Source organism: Salvelinus alpinus, chromosome 1 (genome assembly GCF_045679555.1).
Source record: "Salvelinus alpinus chromosome 1, SLU_Salpinus.1, whole genome shotgun sequence".
NCBI classification, from domain to species: domain Eukaryota; kingdom Metazoa; phylum Chordata; class Actinopteri; order Salmoniformes; family Salmonidae; genus Salvelinus; species Salvelinus alpinus.
This window is the reverse complement of record NC_092086.1, coordinates 26,039,207-26,058,303: the sequence shown is the minus strand read 5'-3', so window position 1 is coordinate 26,058,303 and position 19,097 is coordinate 26,039,207. Positions and strand designations below refer to the sequence as shown.

Here is a 19,097-nt window from a genome sequence, read left to right as displayed (position 1 = left end):
CAGGGTGAGAGATGGGAAGGAACGTGAGACCGAATGTGATCTATATTTCATTAAAACACCAGTAGAGAACAAACAAATTAATGGAAGAGCGACAGAAAAACTATTTCCAGTGAAATCAAGAACCGGTGAAACCAAGAACCAGTGAAACCAAGAACCAGTATAACCAAGAACCAGTGAAACCAAGAACCAGTGAAACCAGTGGGAGTAAAAACAACAAGATAACTCATGTAAAATATACAGTCTGTAAAATGTTTCTAGGTTCAGAACTTTAGTGAACCAGCACAGATAAAATATATGGCAAATACAAAGAAAGAAACCAGTGGAGTTCAGAAGCTTGTATTTATTTGCTGAAAAGGATGGAATGATATGATGAGAACCAATGAGAGTGTGGAATACAGAAAGATGCTGTTCTATAGGTCAGCTCCATTGGACATCATCTGCCATTGGTCAATTATTGTGCAACTTTGAATCGAGATAGAGATCACAATCTCCAATGACTTAGAAAGAGAGTAACATAACTTTGTCTATTTCTCTGGTTAAAACATTTATAATAACATTTAAATCAACATCATCAAAACAATTTAAACAAACTGCTGTATTCACCAAAAGCCAAGAACTGTAAAGTGATGTAAAATTATCTCACCAATCAATTTAACACAGACCAAAATCAGCTGAAAAAGCATCCAGTGTAAGACATTGTATTATGAATTTATAGTCCTGAGAGAGTGTGTGTGTGTGAGTGTGTGTGTGTATGTGTGTGTGTGAGTGCGTGTGTGTGTGTGTGAGTGTGTGAGTGTGTGTATGTGTGTGTGTATATCCACCTGTATGAGTGTATGTCAGAATGTGTGTGTTTGTGTTTGTGTGTGTCTGTTAGTGTGTGACCGTGTCTGTGTGTGTGTGTTATGTGTTTGAGAGAGTGTGTGTGTGTGTGTTAATCTAACAAACACTATTGCGCCTTTGGAACAATTTACAGATTCAGATTCAGATAAAACATCAGAATGGAGGTATCTTTACAAAATAAAAGCCCCAATTTCAAAATAAAAGCCACACTCCTTCACATGGCACATCTGCAGCATCCATCAATAAAACCCCTATTCAAAATGTAACTTCTAACAAACACCCCATCATCATTCGTACCAGCAACACAAGCACAGTTAAAAAGCATTGAGATCAATGAAACAGACAAGAATAAAAGTTGTTTTACGTCTACCTCTAGTTTTTAGGTAACAAAGGCCTGTGTCATCGGGTAGTGGGTTGATTTGACGTAGAAATGGCAACCACGGACCAACGACCAGGACCCTAAAGCGAAAAGGCAAAAAACTACAACCAGCGCACAGACACCCAACTTCCTCCTTCGCTGTACGTAAACATGACCTCACTTCCTGAATTCATGACTTCCCTTCCTGAATTACCCCACCCCTCCCCTGTTATAGTTTACCTCATAAAATACAAGTGCAATCTACCTCCATTCATTGCATTCTCCAAGCATGTATCATATTCAGTAAACATATATGACTCCTGTAACATATGACCCATTTAAAGTACATCCACACTATCTGTCGTCCTCGCCCCATTCATCCCACATGTTTCATTGTTCATTTAAATAAAGCTACAGAGACAGTACAGGTCAAGTCAAAGTGAACAAGAAGAAGAAGATCAGAATTAGAAGAACAGAGCCAAATGAAAAAAAGGCAGGACGAAGCAAGCGTCCTGTCATCGGAATCCCCCTGCCCCACCCATCCGCACCTTTCCCTCCCCATTTGGCCCCCATGAGGACCCTGGTGGCCCCTCACACGGTGAGAGAGATGAAGCTGTTGTATCTCTGGATGTTCCTCTTTAGGATCTCCGAGCAGGGCCCCAGGACCCGTTCGAAGCGGGGCCGGTCCAGCTTCACACACTTCAGGGGTCCCCGGGCCACCACTGTGGCCGCCCGCGGCCTGTTCAGCAGCAGGGCGATCTCACCTGGAGGACAAGGTGGGGTCAGAGGTCAGGGGTCATTCTGTTGACTTTCATGTGGGTCATTACTTATGATGATGATGACATATAATGTTGGGGTCCCTATAAGGTTGTGTCCTTTCAGGTCCTTGTGTTTTATTCAGATCCTGGTGTGTGTTGAACAGGTTCCTAACAGTTCCTTGTCTGTGTTAAACAGGTTCCTAACAGTTCCTGGTGTGTGTTGAACAGGTTCCTAACAGATCCTGGTGTGTGTTGAACAGGTTCCTAACAGATCCTGGTGTGTGTTGAATAGGTTTCTAACAGTTCCTGGTGTGTGTTGAACAGGTTCCTAACAGTTCCTGGTGTGTGTTGAACAGGTTCCTAACAGTTCCTGGTGTGTGTTGAACAGGTTCCTAACAGTTCCTGGTGTGTGTTGAACAGGTTCCTAACAGATCCTGGTGTGTGTTGAACAGGTTCCTAACAGTTCCTGGTGTGTGTTGAACAGGTTCCTAACAGATCCTGGTGTGTTGAACAGGTTCCTAACAGATCCTGGTGTGTGTTGAACAGGTTCCTAACAGATCCTGGTGTGTGTTGAACAGGTTCCTAACAGATCCTGGTGTGTGTTGAACAGGTTCCTAACAGATCCTGGTGTGTTGAACAGGTTCCTAACAGATCCTGGTGTGTGTTGAACAGGTCCGTAAAGAGAGAGAAGGGTCCGTAATGTAGCATTAGCCTAAGAATGTGTGTGTGTGTGTAACGTTATCCACTCACCAAAGTAGTCTGAGGGCCCCAGACGACCAACCTCGACATACTCCTCATTGTCAGACCTACGCTGGAGAACAGAGGCTGTACCCTAGAGAGAGAGAGAGAGAGAGAGAGAGAGAGAGAGAGAGAGAGAGAGAGAGAGAGAGAGAGAGAGAGAGAGAGAGAGAGAGAGAGAGAGAGAGAGAGAGAGAGAGAGAGAGAGAGAGAGAGAGAGAGAGAGAGAGAGAGAGAGAGAGAGAGAGAGAGAGAAAGAAAGAGAGGTCATTTAAAATCTAATTTATGCACATAAAGCATTCTGCAGATCCCATGTACGGACCTCATGAAAGAGAGAAGAGGGAGGGAAAGAAACATAGAGAGGGGAATAAAGAGAGAGACAGACAGCAGAAGGATGAAAAGGGGAACAGACAGCAGAAGGATGAAAAGGGGAAGGGAGAGAGGAGGGATGAGGAAAAGAGAAAAGAGGCGTTATTTCGGTTTGGCTGAAAATCATCAGTGGGATTAGCCTGAGAGAGAGAAACATTCTTTCCTTTACAACCCTGCAGGTGTACAGGATTTAGACCACTCTGATGTGGGACAACTGCTGACAGACAGACAGACACATGGACACACAGGCACAGATACACCAACAGACACACCAACTGACCAGAGACAGACCAACTGATAACTGACCAGAGAGACAGACCAACTGATAACTGACCAAAGACAAACCAAATGACAACTGACCAGCGTGACAGACCAACTGACAACTGACCAGAGTGACAGACCAACTGACAACTGACCAGAGAGAAAGACCAACTGACAACAGCCCAGAGAGACAGACCAACTGACAAGTGACCAGAGACAGACCAACTGACAACTGACCAGAGTGACAGACCAAGTGACAAGTGACCAGAGACAGACCAACTGACAACTGACCAGAGAGTAAGACCAAACGAAAACTGACCAGAGTGACAGACCAAGTGACAAGTGACCAGAGACAGACCAACTGACAACTGACCAGAGAGTAAGACCAAATGACAACTGACCAGCGTGACAGACCAACTGACAACTGACCAGAGTGACAGACCAACTGACAACTGACCAGAGAGAAAGACCAACTGACAACAGCCCAGAGAGACAGACCAACTGACAAGTGACCAGAGACAGACCAACTGACAACTGACCAGAGTGACAGACCAAATGACAAGTGACCAGAGACAGACCAACTGACAACTGACCAGAGAGACAGACCATCTGACAACTGACCAGAGTGACAGACCAACTGACAACTGACCAGAGAGACAGACCAACTGACAACTGACCAGAGAGAAAGACCAACTGACAACTGCCCAGAGAGAAAGACCAACTGACCAGAGAGACATACCAACTGACAACTGACCAGAGAGATGGACCAACTGACCAGAAAGACAGACCAACTGACAACTGACCAGAGAGACAGACCAACTGACAATTGACCAGAGTGACGGACCAACTGACAACTGACCAGAGAGACAGACCAACTGACAACTGACCAGAGAGACAGGCCAACTGGCCAGAGAGACATACCAACTGACCAGAGAGACAGACCAACTGACAACTGACCAGAGAGACAGACCAACTGACAACTGGCCAGAGACAGACCAACTGACAACTGACCAGAGAGACAGGCCAACTGACCAGAGAGACAAACCAACTGACAACTGACCAGAGAGACAGGCCAACTGACCAGAGAGACAGACCAACTGACAACTGACCAGAGACAGACCAACTGACAACTGACCAGAGAGACAGACCAACTGACCAGAGAGACAGACCGACTGACAACTGGCCAGAGAGACATACCAACTGACCAGAGAGACAGACCAACTGACCAGAGACAGACCAACTGACAATTGACCAGAGTGACAGACCAACTGACAACTGGCCAGAGAGACAGACCAACTGACAACTGGCCAGAGTGACAGACCAACTGACAACTGGCCAGAGAGACAGACCAACTGACAACTGGCCAGAGAGACATACCAACTGACAACTGGCCAGAGACACCCCAACTGACAACTGACCAGAGAGACAGACCAACTGACAACTGGCCAGAGAGACAGACCAACTGACAACTGGCCAGAGACACCCCAACTGACAACTGACCAGAGTGACAGACCAAGTGACAAGTGACCAGAGACAGACCAACTGACAACTGGCCAGAGAGACAGACCAACTGACAACTGGCCAGAGAGACGGACCAACTGACAACTGGCCAGAGAGACAGACCAACTGACAACTGGCCAGAGAGACAGACCAACTGACAACTGGCCAGAGAGACAGACCAACTGACAACTGGCCAGAGAGACAGACCAACTGACAACTGGCCAGAGAGACAGACCAACTGACAACTGGCCAGAGAGACGGACCAACTGACAACTGGCCAGAGAGACAGACCAACTGACAACTGAACAAAGCATTAGAAAGAAAAATAAAGATAGACAGACAGACAGACAGAAAGAGAGACAGAAGATAGATTGTACAGACAGACACACACACACACAAAGTCAGACAGAGAAACATACTTAGACTTGGTTGATGTTAATTTCCCTGACTCCTGGATTGAGAAGTGTTCCTAAACTAAACCAGTGGTGCTGTTGTTGCTGATTCCACTGGTCTGAGTCTACAATCCCCTTCACATCACCATTCATTTACTCTCACAGTCATTACTGAGAGCATGGAAACGTGTGCACACCACACAAATGAATGCACGCACCGAAGCACACACACACAGGCAAGCAAACACACACTATCCAAGAGCTTTCCATCACTGCAGTCCCAAGCTGCTGGCACACAACCCAAGACAGAGCAATTACATGCACACAAAGACACACACACACACACAAAGACACACACACACACACACAAAGACACACACACACAGACAGACAGACAGACACACACACACACAGACAGACAGACACACACACACACACACAAAGACAGACAGACAGACAGACAGACAGACAGACAGACAGACAGACAGACAGATTCCCAGGAAAACAAGGCGAGGAGTCCTCCACAAACAGCTGATGTCTGCTGGACAGCCTGACTGAACTCTGTGACCGACCAGAGGCAAGTGTGTGTGTGTGTGTGTGTGTGTGTGTGTGTGTGTGTGTGTGTGTGTGTATGTGCAACTGTGTATGAGCGAGTGTGTGCTTGCTAAGGTCATATATAAGAAGAGGCCTACTGAATATACACTGAGTATGCATATTGCCATGTGTGTACATGTGTATGTACAGTTGAAGTCGGAAGTTTACATACACTTAGGTTGGAGTCATTAAAACTAGTTTTTCAACCACTCCACAAATGACTTGTTAACAGACTATAGTTTTGGCAAGTCGGTTAGGTCATCTACTTTGTGCATGACACAAGTGATTTTTCCAACAATTGTTTACAGACAGATTATTTCACTTATAATTCACTGTATCACAATTCCAGTGGGTCAGAAGTTTACATACACTAAGTTGACTGTGCCTTTAAACAGCTTGGAAAATTGCAGAAAATTATGTCATGGCTTTAGAAGCTTCTGATAGGCTAATTGACATCATTTGAGTCAATTGGAGGTGTACCTGTGGATGTATTTCAAGGCCTACCTTCAAACTCAGTGCCTCTTTGCTTGACATCATGGGAAAATCAAAAGAAATCAGCCAAGACCTCAGAAAAAAAATTGTAGACATCCACAAGTCTGGTTCATCCTTGGGAGCAATTTCCAAACACCTGAAGGTACCACGTTCATCTGTACAAACAATAGTACGCAAGTATAAACACCATGGGGCCACGCAGCCATCATACTGCTCAGGAAGGAGACGCGTTCTGTCTCCTAGAGATGAATGTACTTCAGTGCAAAAAGTGCAAATCAATCCCAGAACAAATGCAAAGGACCTTGTGAAGATGCTGGAGGAAACAGGTACAAAAGTATCTATATCCACAGTAAAACAAGTCCTATATCGACATAACCTGAAAGGCTGCTTAGCAAGGAAGAAGCCACTGCTCCAAAACCGCCATAAAAAAGCCAGACTACGGTTTGCAACTGCACATGGGGACAAAGATCGTACTTTTTGGAGAAATGTCCTCTGGTCTGATGAAACAAAAATATAACTGTTTTCCCATAATGACCATCGTTATTATGGGAAACCGAAGAACACCATCCCGACTGTGAAGCACAGGGGTGGCAGCATCATGTTGTGGGGGTGCGTTGCTGCAGGAGTGACTGGTGCACTTCACAAAATAGATGGCATCATGAAGGAGGAAAATTATGTGGATATATTGAAGCAACATCTCAAGACATCAGTCAGGAAGTTAAAGCTTAGTCGCAAATGGGTCTTCCAAATGGACAATGACCCCAAGCATACTTCCAAAGTTGTGGCAAAATGGCTTAAGGACAACAAAGTCAAGGTATTGAAGTGGCCATCACAAAGCCCTGACCTCAATCCTATAGAAAATGTGTGGGCAGAACTGAAAAAGTGTGTGCGAGCAAGGACGCCTACAAACCTGAGTCAGGTACACCATCTCTGTCAGGAGGAATGGGCCAAAATTCACCCAACTTATTGTGGGAAGCTTGTGGAAGGCTACCCGAAACGTTTGACCCAAGTTAAACAATTTAAAGGCAATGTTACCAAATACTAATTGAGTGTATGTAAACTTCTGACCCACTGGGAATGTGATGAAATAAATAAAAGCTGAAATAAATCATTCTCTCTACTATTTTTCTCACACATTTCACATTCTTAAAATAAAGTGGTGATCCTAACTGACCTAAAACAGGGAATTTTTACTCTGATTAAATGTCAGGAATTGTTAAAAACTGAGTTTAAATGTATTTGGCTAAGGTGTATGTAAACTTCTGACTTCACCTATAGCTATATTTGCATGCACATACAGTTGAAGTCGGAAGTTTACATACACCATAGCCAAATACATTTAAACTCAGTTTTTCACAATTCCTGACATTTAATCCTTGTAAAAATTCCCTATTCCCAAAGTTTGAATGACTCCAACCTAAGTGTATGTAAACTTCCGACTTCAACTGTACATGTTGTTAAGAGGGAATGTACTGTATGTGTGGCTTCACAACTGCATTCTGTGTGTGACAGGGCATTAGTCTGTACTTCCTCAAGTTCAAGTTCCTATAAGGGCATGAATATTATAGTAGGTGTCTGTGTGTTTAATGTCCTGAATTAACATTTACATTGTGGGGCCTAACTGCTAGCTAGCTGAGAATAGCAGCTCGGGACTTTAGTCCTTTTATACTATCGTCATAGTCCACTGTAGAGGTCTTGACTGGTCCACCCCAACCTGAATACCTGAGACCCGAAAGGCCTGTAGTCCACTGTAGAGGTCTTGACTGGTCCACCCCAACCTGAATACCTGAGAAGACCTCTAGTCCACTGTAGAGGTCTTGACTGGTCCACCCCAACCTGAATACCTGAGACCCGAGCAGACCTCTAGTCCACTGTAGAGGTCTTGACTGGTCCACCCCAACCTGAATACCTGAGAAGACCTCTAGTCCACTGTAGAGGTCTTGACTGGTCCACCCCAACCTGAATACCTGAGACCCGAGCAGACCTCTAGTCCACTGTAGAGGTCTTGACTGGTCCACCCCAACCTGAATACCTGAGACCCGAGCAGACCTCTAGTCCACTGTAGAGGTCTTGACTGGTCCACCCCAACCTGAATACCTGAGAAGACCTCTAGTCCACTGTAGAGGTCTTGACTGGTCCACCCCAACCTGAATACCTGAGAAGACCTCTAGTCCACTGTAGAGGTCTTGACTGGTCCACCCCAACCTGAATACCTGAGACCCGAGCAGACCTCTAGTCCACTGTAGAGGTCTTGACTGGTCCACCCCAACCTGAATACCTGAGAAGACCTCTAGTCCACTGCCACTGGAGAGGCATGTAATGCCTGCTTGTTTGATGCCAGACACATTTCCATAAGGGAAGAAAATAAACTGAGCAACAGTAAATACATGTATGGAATAGCAACGATAGTTGATTTAGTCGTTGACTAAAAGCACACACATATCTGGGAACCAGGCTAGGGCTGAATTAGCCTGAGTTAGTCAGACTGCATCACACTCCGTTTCATGTTTGTTGTTGAATGATTTCCAGGGTAGTTCTGGGTAGTCCGTGCACCCTGAAGGGATTTACCAGCTAGCAGTAAGTGACTGTAGGCACTGCATGGCTTCATCCCAAAGTGCACTCCTTTTGATCAGGGCCCATGAGTTGAAAAGTGGTGCTGTATGAAGAGAATGGGGTGCACTTTGGGACACAGCCCATGTCTTCAGCCATGTTTAAGTTTAAACGGACCTGATAGTGCCAGAACCTCTCTCTAAGTCTAATCCTTAGCTCTCTGCTCTGCTCAACTTTTCCTTGGCTCACACTTCTAATAAGAACTAATAATACCCCATAGGAATATAATGAGTCTCAATGAGAGATCCCATCAGACCAAACCATTTAGCACTAATACAAAGGTGTGCTTGTGAGAATATGGAGAATATGGTATATGAGTGTGTGTGTATGCATGTGTGTATTGTGTGTGTGTATGAGTGTGTGTGTGTGTATGCATGTGTGTATTGTGTGTGTGTGTGTGTATTGTGTGTGTGTGTGTATGCATCTGTGTATTGTGTGTGTGTATGAGTGTGTGTGTGTGTATGCATGTGTGTGTGTGTGTGTGTGTGTGTATACAGTGGGGAGAACAAGTATTTGATACACTGCCGATTTTGCAGGTTTTCCTACTTACAAAGCATGTAGAGGTCTGTAATTTTTATCATAGGTACACTTCAACTGTGAGAGACGGAATCTAAAACAAAAATCCGGAAAATCACATTGTATGATTTTTAAATAATTAATTTGCATTTTATTGCATGACATAAGTATTTGATCACCTACCAACCAGTAAGAATTCCGGCTCTCACAGACCTGTTAGTTTTTCTTTAAGAAGCCCTCCTGTTCTCCACTCATTACCTGTATTAACTGCACCTGTTTGAACTCGTTACCTGTATAAAAGACACCTGTCCACACACAATGAAACAGATTCCAACCTCTCCACAATGGCCAAGACCAGAGAGCTGTGTAAGGACATCAGGGATAAAATTGTAGACCTGCACAAGGCTGGGATGGGCTACAGGACAATAGGCAAGCAGCTTGGTGAGAAGGAAACAACTGTTGGCGCAATTATTAGAAAATGGAAGAAGTTCAAGATGACGGTCAATCACCCTCGGTCTGGGGCTCCATGCAAGATTTCACCTCGTGGGGCATCAATGATCATGAGGAAGGTGAGGGATCAGCCCAGAACTACACGGCAGGACCTGGTCAATGACCTGAAGAGAGCTGGGACCACAGTCTCAAAGAAAACCATTAGTAACACACTACGCCGTCATGGATTAAAATCCTGCAGCGCACGCAAGGTCCCCCTGCTTAAGCCAGTGCATGTCCAGGCCTGTCTGAAGTTTGCCAATGACCATCTGGATGATCCAGAGGAGGAATGGGAGAAGGTCATGTGGTCTGATGAGACAAAAATAGAGCTTTTTGGTCTAAACTCCACTCGCCGTGTTTGGAGGAAGAAGAAGGATGAGTACAACCCCAAGAACACCATCCCAACCGTGAAGCATGGAGGTGGAAACATCATTCTTTGGGGATGCTTTTCTGCAAAGGGAACAGGACGACTGCACCGTATTGAGGGGAGGATGGATGGGGCCATGTATCGCGAGATCTTGGCCAACAACCTCCTTCCCTCAGTAAGAGCATTGAAGATGGGTCGTGGCTGGGTCTTCCAGCATGACAACGACACGAAGCACACAGCCATGGCAACTAAGGAGTGGCTCCGTAAGAAGCATCTCAAGGTCCTGGAGTGGCCTAGCCAGTCTCCAGACCTGAACCCAATAGAAAATCTTTGGAGGGAGCTGAAAGTCCGTATTGCCCAGCGACAGCCCCGAAACCTGAAGGATCTGGAGAAGATCTGTAGGGAGGAGTGGGCCAAAATCCCTGCTGCAGTGTGTGCAAACCTAGTCAAGAACTACAGGAAACGTATGATCTCTGTAATTGCAAACAAAGGTTTCTGTACCAAATATTAAGTTCTGCTTTTCTGATGTATCAAATACTTATGTCATGCAATAAAATGCAAATTAATTACTTAAAAATCATACAATGTGATTTTCTGGATTTTTGTTTTAGATTCCGTCTCTCATAGTTGAAGTGTACCTATGATAATAATTACAGACCTCTACATGCTTTGTAAGTAGGAAAACCTGCAAAATCGGCAGTGTATCAAATACTTGTTCTCCCCACTGTATATGAGGGTGTGTGTATGCACGTGTGCCTGCTTGCCTGAATGTGTGTGTCTGTGTGTGATTAACAAAGAAAAATGTGTATAGAGTCCAATGGACTTCTGAGCTGTGGTCGACCTACACTGGGATCACAACTGAACCAACAAAAACACACGTACCATGTTGTTGGTGGTAGTCTGGTAGTGTGGTAGTCTGGTAGTGTGGTAGTGTGGTACTCTGGTAGTGTGGTAGTCTGGTAGTGTGGTAGTCTGGTAGTGTGGTAGTGTGGTAGTCTGGTAGTCTGGTAGTGTGGTAGTGTGGTAGTCTGGTAGTGTGGTAGTGTGGTAGTGTGGTAGTGTGGTAGTGTGGTAGTGTGGTAGTCTGGTAGTGTGGTAGTCTGGTAGTGTGGTAGTGTGGTAGTGTGGTAGCGTGGTAGTGTGGTAGTGTGGTAGTCTGGTAGTGTGGTAGGGGGTTCCCTGTATATGGGTGACCCTATTGGGCCAACATGTGGCTGTGGTGCTCTGAAGCTAAGCTGGGGATCAGAGAGAGACAGACAGAGAGACAGACCTACATGTTCTGTGGGAAAGGCAGAGGCCTGAGCCTAAGAGCATAGGAGAGTAGTGGCGGACACCAACACACGCATTCACACACTGACTCTCATTCACCAACACATGTTATGTTCTTCTATCCTCGTGGGGACCTAGTCATTGATTCCCATCCCAAATCCTATTTTCCCTAACCCTAAACTTAACCTAACCATAACCCCTAACCCTATCCTTAAATTTAACCCTAACCTTAACCCTTAACCTAACCATAACCCCTAACCCTATCCTTAAATCTAACCCTAAACTTAACCCTTAACCTAACCATAACCCCTAACCCTATCCTTAAATCTAACCCTAACCCTAAACTTAACCCTTAACCTAAACCATAACCCCTAACCCTATCCTTAAATCTAACCCTAACCCTAACCCCTTAACCTAACCATAACCCCTAACCCTATCCTTAATTGGAGGTTAGTTGGAGGTTCTGACTTGTTGCACCCTCGACAACTACTGTGATTATTATTATTTGACCATGCTGGTCATTTATGAACATTTGAACATCTTGGCCATGTTCTGTTATAATCTCCACCCGGCACAGCCAGAAGAGGACTGGCCACCCCTCATAGCCTGGTTCCTCTCTAGGTTTTGGCCTTTCTAGGGAGTTTTTCCTTGCCACCGTGCTTCTACATCTGCATTGCTTGCTGTTTGGGGTTTTAGGCTGAGTTTCTGTACAGCACTTTGAGATATCAGCTGATGTAAGAAGGACTATATAAATAAATTTGATTTGATTTAATTCTAACCCTAACCCTAAAATAGCATTTTTCCTTGTGGGGACCGGCAAAATGTCCAAATTTGGCAGAATTGTCCTTGTTTTACTATCCAGATTAAGTGGATGCCAACAGCGACGGGCCCAAGGCCAGAAGGACCCCTCTATTCCCACCCTTCTTTCCCCTCCTCTTCCCCCTCCTCTTCCCTCCTGCCGTCTCAGACACATGGGGTGCCAGCCTGACGGAGCCAAGAGCCAAGAGGAGGAGAGGAGTGGAAGAGGAGGATAAGTTGAGAGGATGATGAGAAGAAGAGAGAGGAGGAAGAGAAGAGAGGGGGGCAGTAGAAGATTAAGATCCCAAATGCTAAAGGAGATCAAACTGTAAGAAAGTTCTAGAGAGTGAGAGAGAGTCTGTACACAGAGACAAACTGTAAGAGAGTTCTAGAGAGTCTGTACACAGAGACAAACTGTAAGAGAGTTCTAGAGAGTCTGTACACAGAGACAAACTGTAAGAGAGTTCTAGAGAGTGAGAGAGAGTCTGTACACAGAGACAAACTGTAAGAGAGTTCTAGAGAGAGAGACAGTCTGTACACAGAGACAAACTGTAAGAGAGTGAGAGAGAGTGAGAGAGAGTCTGTACACAGAGACAAACTGTAAGAGAGTTATAGAGAGTGAGAGAGAGTCTGTACACAGAGACAAACTGTAAGAGAGTTCTAGAGAGTGAGAGAGAGTCTGTACACAGAGACAAACTGTAAGAGAGTTCTAGAGAGTGAGAGAGAGTCTGTACACAGAGACAAACTGTAAGAGAGTGAGAGAGAGTCTGTACACAGAGACAAACTGTAAGAGAGTGAGAGAGAGTCTGTACACAGAGACAAACTGTAAGAGAGTTCTAGAGAGTGAGAGAAAGTCTGTACACAGAGACAAACTGTAAGAGAGTGAGAGAGAGTGAGAGAGAGTCTGTACACAGAGACAAACTGTAAGAGAGTTCTAGAGAGTGAGAGAGAGTCTGTACACAGAGACAAACTGTAAGAGAGTTCTAGAGAGTGAGAGAGAGTCTGTACACAGAGACAAACTGTAAGAGAGTTCTAGAGAGTCTGTACACAGAGACAAACTGTAAGAGAGTTCTAGAGAGTGAAAGAAAGTCTGTACACAGAGACAAACTGTAAGAGAGTTCTAGAGAGTGAGAGAGAGTCTGTACACAGAGACAAACTGTAAGAGAGTTCTAGAGAGTGAGAGAAAGTCTGTACACAGAGACAAACTGTAAGAGAGTTCTAGAGAGTGAGAGACAGTCTGTACACAGAGACAAACTGTAAGAGAGTTCTAGAGAGTGAGAGAGAGTCTGTACACAGAGACAAACTGTAAGAGAGTGAGAGAGAGTCTGTACACAGAGACAAACTGAAAAGAACAAGGAAAGTTTTTACACACTGCTGAACAGGCCCATCCAGGGTGCCCCAGAGATCACTATCTCATATATAGCACCCCATGAGCTGAGCTCCCTAGATACAGTACATTATTAACCATGAGCTGAGATCTCTAGATACAGTACAGTATTAACCATGAGCTGAGCGCTCTAGATACAGTACATTATTAACCATGAGCTGAGCGCTCTTGATACAGTAGAGTATTAACCATGAGCTGAGCTCTCTAGATACCGTAGAGTATTAACCATGAGCTTAGCTCTCTAGATACAGTACAGTATTAACCATGAGTTGAGCTCCCTAGATACAGTACAGTATTAACCATGAGCTGAGCTCTCTAGATACAGTACATTATTAACCATGAGCTGAGCGCTCTAGATACAGTAGAGTATTAACCATGAGCTGAGCTCTCTAGATACCGTAGAGTATTAACCATGAGCTTAGCTCTCTAGATACAGTACAGTATTAACCATGAGTTGAGCTCCCTAGATACAGTACAGTATTAACCATGAGCTGAGCTCTCTAGATACAGTACATTATTAACCATGAGCTGAGCTCCCTAGATACAGTACATTATTAACCATGAGCTGAGCTCCCTAGATACAGTACATTATTAACCATGAGCTGAGCGCTCTAGATACAGTAGAGTATTAACCATGAGCTGAGCTCTCTAGATACCGTAGAGTATTAACCATGAGCTTAGCTCTCTAGATACAGTACAGTATTAACCATGAGCTGAGCGCTCTAGATACAGTAGAGTATTAACCATGAGCTGAGCTCTCTAGATACAGTACAGTATTAACCATGAGTTGAGCTCCCTAGATACAGTACAGTATTAACCATGAGCTGAGATCTCTAGATACAGTACAGTATTAACCATGAGTTGAGCTCCCTAGATACAGTACAGTATTAACCATGAGTTGAGCTCCCTAGATACAGTACAGTATTAACCATGAGCTGAGCTCCCTAGATACAGTACAGTATTAACCATGAGCTGAGCTCTCTAGATACAGTACAGTATTAACCATGAGCTGAGCTCCCTAGATACAGTACAGTATTAACCATGAGCTGAGCTCTCTAGATACAGTACAGTATTAACCATGAGCTGAGCATCCTAGATACAGTACAGTATTAACCATGAGCTGAGCTCTCTAGATACTACAGTATTAACCATGAGCTGAGGTCCCTAGATACAGTACAGTATTAACCATGAGCTGGGCTCTCTAGATACAGTACAGTATTAACCATGAGCTGAGCATCCTAGATACAGTACAGTATTAACCATGAGCTGAGCTCCCTAGATACAGTACAGTATTAACCATGAGTTGAGCTCCCTAGATACCGTACAGTATTAACCATGAGCTGAGCTCCCTAGATACAGTACAGTATTAACCATGGGCTGAGCTCCCTAGATACAGTACAGTATTAACCATGAGCTGAGCTCTCTAGATACAGTACAGTATTAACCATGAGCTGAGCTCTCTAGATACCGTACAGTATTAACCATGAGCTGAGCTCTCTAGATACTACAGTATTAACCATGAGCTGAGGTCCCTAGATACCGTACAGTATTAACCATGAGCTGAGCTCTCTAGATACTACAGTATTAACCATGAGCTGAGTTCCCTAGATACAGTACAGTATTAACCATGAGCTGAGCTCCCTAGATACAGTACACTATTAACCATGAGCTGAGCTCTCTAGATACAGTACAGTATTAACCATGAGCTGAGTTCCCTAGATACAGTACAGCATTAACCATGAGCTGAGTTCCCTAGATACAGTACAGCATTAACCATGAGCTGAGTTCCCTAGATACAGTACAGTATTAACCATGAGCTGAGTTCCCTAGATACAGTACAGTATTAACCATGAGCTGAGCTCCCTAGATACAGTACAGTATTAACCATGAGCTGAGTTCCCTAGATACAGTACAGTATTAACCATGAGCTGAGCTCTCTAGATACTACAGTATTAACCATGAGCTGAGTTCCCTAGATACAGTACAGTATTAACCAAGAGCTGAGCTCCCTAGATACAGTACACTATTAACCATGAGCTGAGCTCTCTAGATACAGTACAGTATTAACCATGAGCTGAGTTCCCTAGATACAGTACAGCATTAACCATGAGCTGAGTTCCCTAGATACAGTACAGCATTAACCATGAGCTGAGTTCCCTAGATACAGTACAGTATTAACCATGAGCTGAGTTCCCTAGATACAGTACAGTATTAACCATGAGCTGAGTTCCCTAGATACCGTACCCTTTGAAGTATGTCTTCAATAAACACGGGGATGTCCTCATTTACTAGAGGGAGGGAGGGGAGGGAGAGTTGGGAGGGAAGGGGAGGGTAGCAATAGAGGGAGAGAGAGAGACAGAGAGGGGAGAGAGAGGAGAGAGAGCGAGAGAGAGAGAGAGAGCAGGCCCACCTAATGACAGGCAGACAACATCCATCACTCAAATACTAAACCTCCAGGAGAGATCACTGGGCAGATAGCACTGTGTGTGTGTGTCAGTCTGTGACCAAAGAAACAAACCCCACACAGAAAATCTCTCTCACACACACACACACACACACACACACACACACACACACACACACACACACACACACACACACACACACACACACACACACACACACACACACACACACACACACACACACACACACACACACACACACACACACACACAGGAAGACAAATAACCATATGACATGATGGTAGCTGCTGCTGCTATGAGGAAGGAAGACAAATAACCATATGATATGATGGTAGCTGCTGCTGCTGCTATGAGGAAGGAAGACAAATAACCATATGACATGATGGTAGCTGCTGCTGCTGCTATGAAGAAGGAAGACAAATAACCATATGATATGATGGTAGCTGCTGCTGCTGCTATGAGGAAGGAAGACAAATAACCATATGATATGATGGTAGCTGCTGCTGCTATGAGGAAGGAAGACAAATAACCATATGATATGATGGTAGCTGCTGCTGCTATGAGGAAGGAAGACAAATAACCATATGATATGATGGTAGCTGCTGCTATGAGGAAGGAAGACAAATAACCATATGATATGATGGTAGCTGCTGCTGCTATGAGGAAGGAAGACAAATAACCATATGATATGATGGTAGCTGCTGCTGCTATGAGGAAGGAAGACAAATAACCATATGATATGATGGTAGCTGCTGCTGCTGCTATGAGGAAGGAAGACAAATAACCATATGACATGATGGTAGCTGCTGCTGCTATGAGGAAGGAAGACAAATAACCATATGATATGATGGTAGCTGCTGCTGCTGCTATGAGGAAGGAAGACAAATAACCATATGACATGATGGTAGCTGCTGCTGCTATGAGGAAGGAAGACAAATAACCATATGATATGATGGTAGCTGCTGCTGCTGCTATGAGGAAGGAAGACAAATAACCATATGATATGATGGTAGCTGCTGCTGCTGCTATGAGGAAGGAAGACAAATAACCATATGATATGATGGTAGCTGCTGCTATGAGGAAGGAAGACAAATAACCATATGATATGATGGTAGCTGCTGCTGCTGCTGCTATGAGGAAGGAAGACAAATAACCATATGACATGATGGTAGCTGCTGCTGCTGCTATGAAGAAGGAAGACAAATAACCATATGATATGATGGTAGCTGCTGCTGCTGCTATGAGGAAGGAAGACAAATAACCATATGATATGATGGTAGCTGCTGCTGCTATGAGGAAGGAAGACAAATAACCATATGATATGATGGTAGCTGCTGCTGCTGCTATGAGGAAGGAAGACAAATAACCATATGACATGATGGTAGCTGCTGCTGCTATGAGGAAGGAAGACAAATAACCATATGATATGATGGTAGCTGCTGCTATGAGGAAGGAAGACAAATAACCATATGATATGATGGTAGCTGCTGCTGCTGCTATGAGGAAGGAAGACAAATAACCATATGATATGATGGTAGCTGCTGCTGCTGCTATGAGGAAGGAAGACAAATAACCATATGACATGATGGTAGCTGCTGCTGCTATGAGGAAGGAAGACAAATAACCATATGATATGATGGTAGCTGCTGCTATGAGGAAGGAAGACAAATAACCATATGATATGATGGTAGCTGCTGCTGCTATGAGGAAGGAAGACAAATAACCATATGATATGATGGTAGCTGCTGCTGCTGCTATGAAGAAGGAAGACAAATAACCATATGACATGATGGTAGCTGCTGCTGCTATGAGGAAGGAAGACAAATAACCATATGATATGATGGTAGCTGCTGCTGCTGCTATGAGGAAGGAAGACAAATAACCATATGATATGATGGTAGCTGCTGCTGCTATGAGGAAGGAAGACAAATAACCATATGATATGATGGTAGCTGCTGCTGCTATGAGGAAGGAAGACAAATAACCATATGATATGATGGTAGCTGCTGCTGCTATGAGGAAGGAAGACAAATAACCATATGATATGATGGTAGCTGCTGCTGCTATGAGGAAGGAAGACAAATAACCATATGACATGATGGTAGCTGCTGCTGCTATGAGGAAGGAAGACAAATAACCATATGATATGATGGTAGCTGCTGCTGCTATGAGGAAGGAAGACAAATAACCATATGATATGATGGTAGCTGCTGCTGCTGCTATGAGGAAGGAAGACAAATAACCATATGATATGATGGTAGCTGCTGCTATGAGGAAGGAAGACAAATAACCATATGATACGATGGTAGCTGCTGCTGCTATGAGGAAGGAAGACAAATAACCATATGATATGATGGTAGCTGCTGCTGCTGCTATGAGGAAGGAAGACAAATAACCATATGATATGATGGTAGCTGCTGCTGCTATGAGGAAGACAAATAACCATATGACATGATGGTAGCTGCTGCTGCTATGAGGAAGGAAGACAAATAACCATATGATATGATGGTAGCTGCTGCTGCTATGAGGAAGGAAGACAAATAACCATATGATATGATGGTAGCTGCTGCTGCTATGAGGAAGGAAGACAAATAACCATATGATATGATGGTAGCTGCTGCTGCTGCTATGAGGAAGGAAGACAAATAACCATATGATATGATGGTAGCTGCTGCTGCTGCTATGAGGAAGGAAGACAAATAACCATATGACATGATGGTAGCTGCTGCTGCTATGAGGAAGGAAGACAAATAACCATATGATATGATGGTAGCTGCTGCTGCTATGAGGAAGGAAGACAAATAACCATATGATATGATGGTAGCTGCTGCTGCTGCTGCTATGAGGAAGGAAGACAAATAACCATATGATATGATGGTAGCTGCTGCTATGAGGAAGGAAGACAAATAACCATATGACATGATGGTAGCTGC

At 44.3% G+C, this 19,097-nt stretch overlaps 1 protein-coding gene across 2 annotated transcripts in view; it reads right to left on the bottom strand.

The window, feature by feature from the left end:
* Positions 1-320: 320 nt before the first annotated feature.
* Positions 321-19,097, bottom strand: part of prkar1b (protein kinase, cAMP-dependent, regulatory, type I, beta) — a 312,635-nt gene continuing 293,858 nt past the window's right edge. For both annotated transcript variants that reach the window (XM_071394868.1, XM_071394869.1), the window contains 2 exons: positions 2,707-2,788; positions 321-1,962 (listed from right to left, as the gene is read on the bottom strand). In XM_071394868.1, the coding sequence (XP_071250969.1) occupies positions 1,790-1,962; positions 2,707-2,788 (255 nt within the window). In that variant the 3' untranslated portion in view covers positions 321-1,789. The remainder of the gene's footprint in view (positions 1,963-2,706; positions 2,789-19,097) is intronic.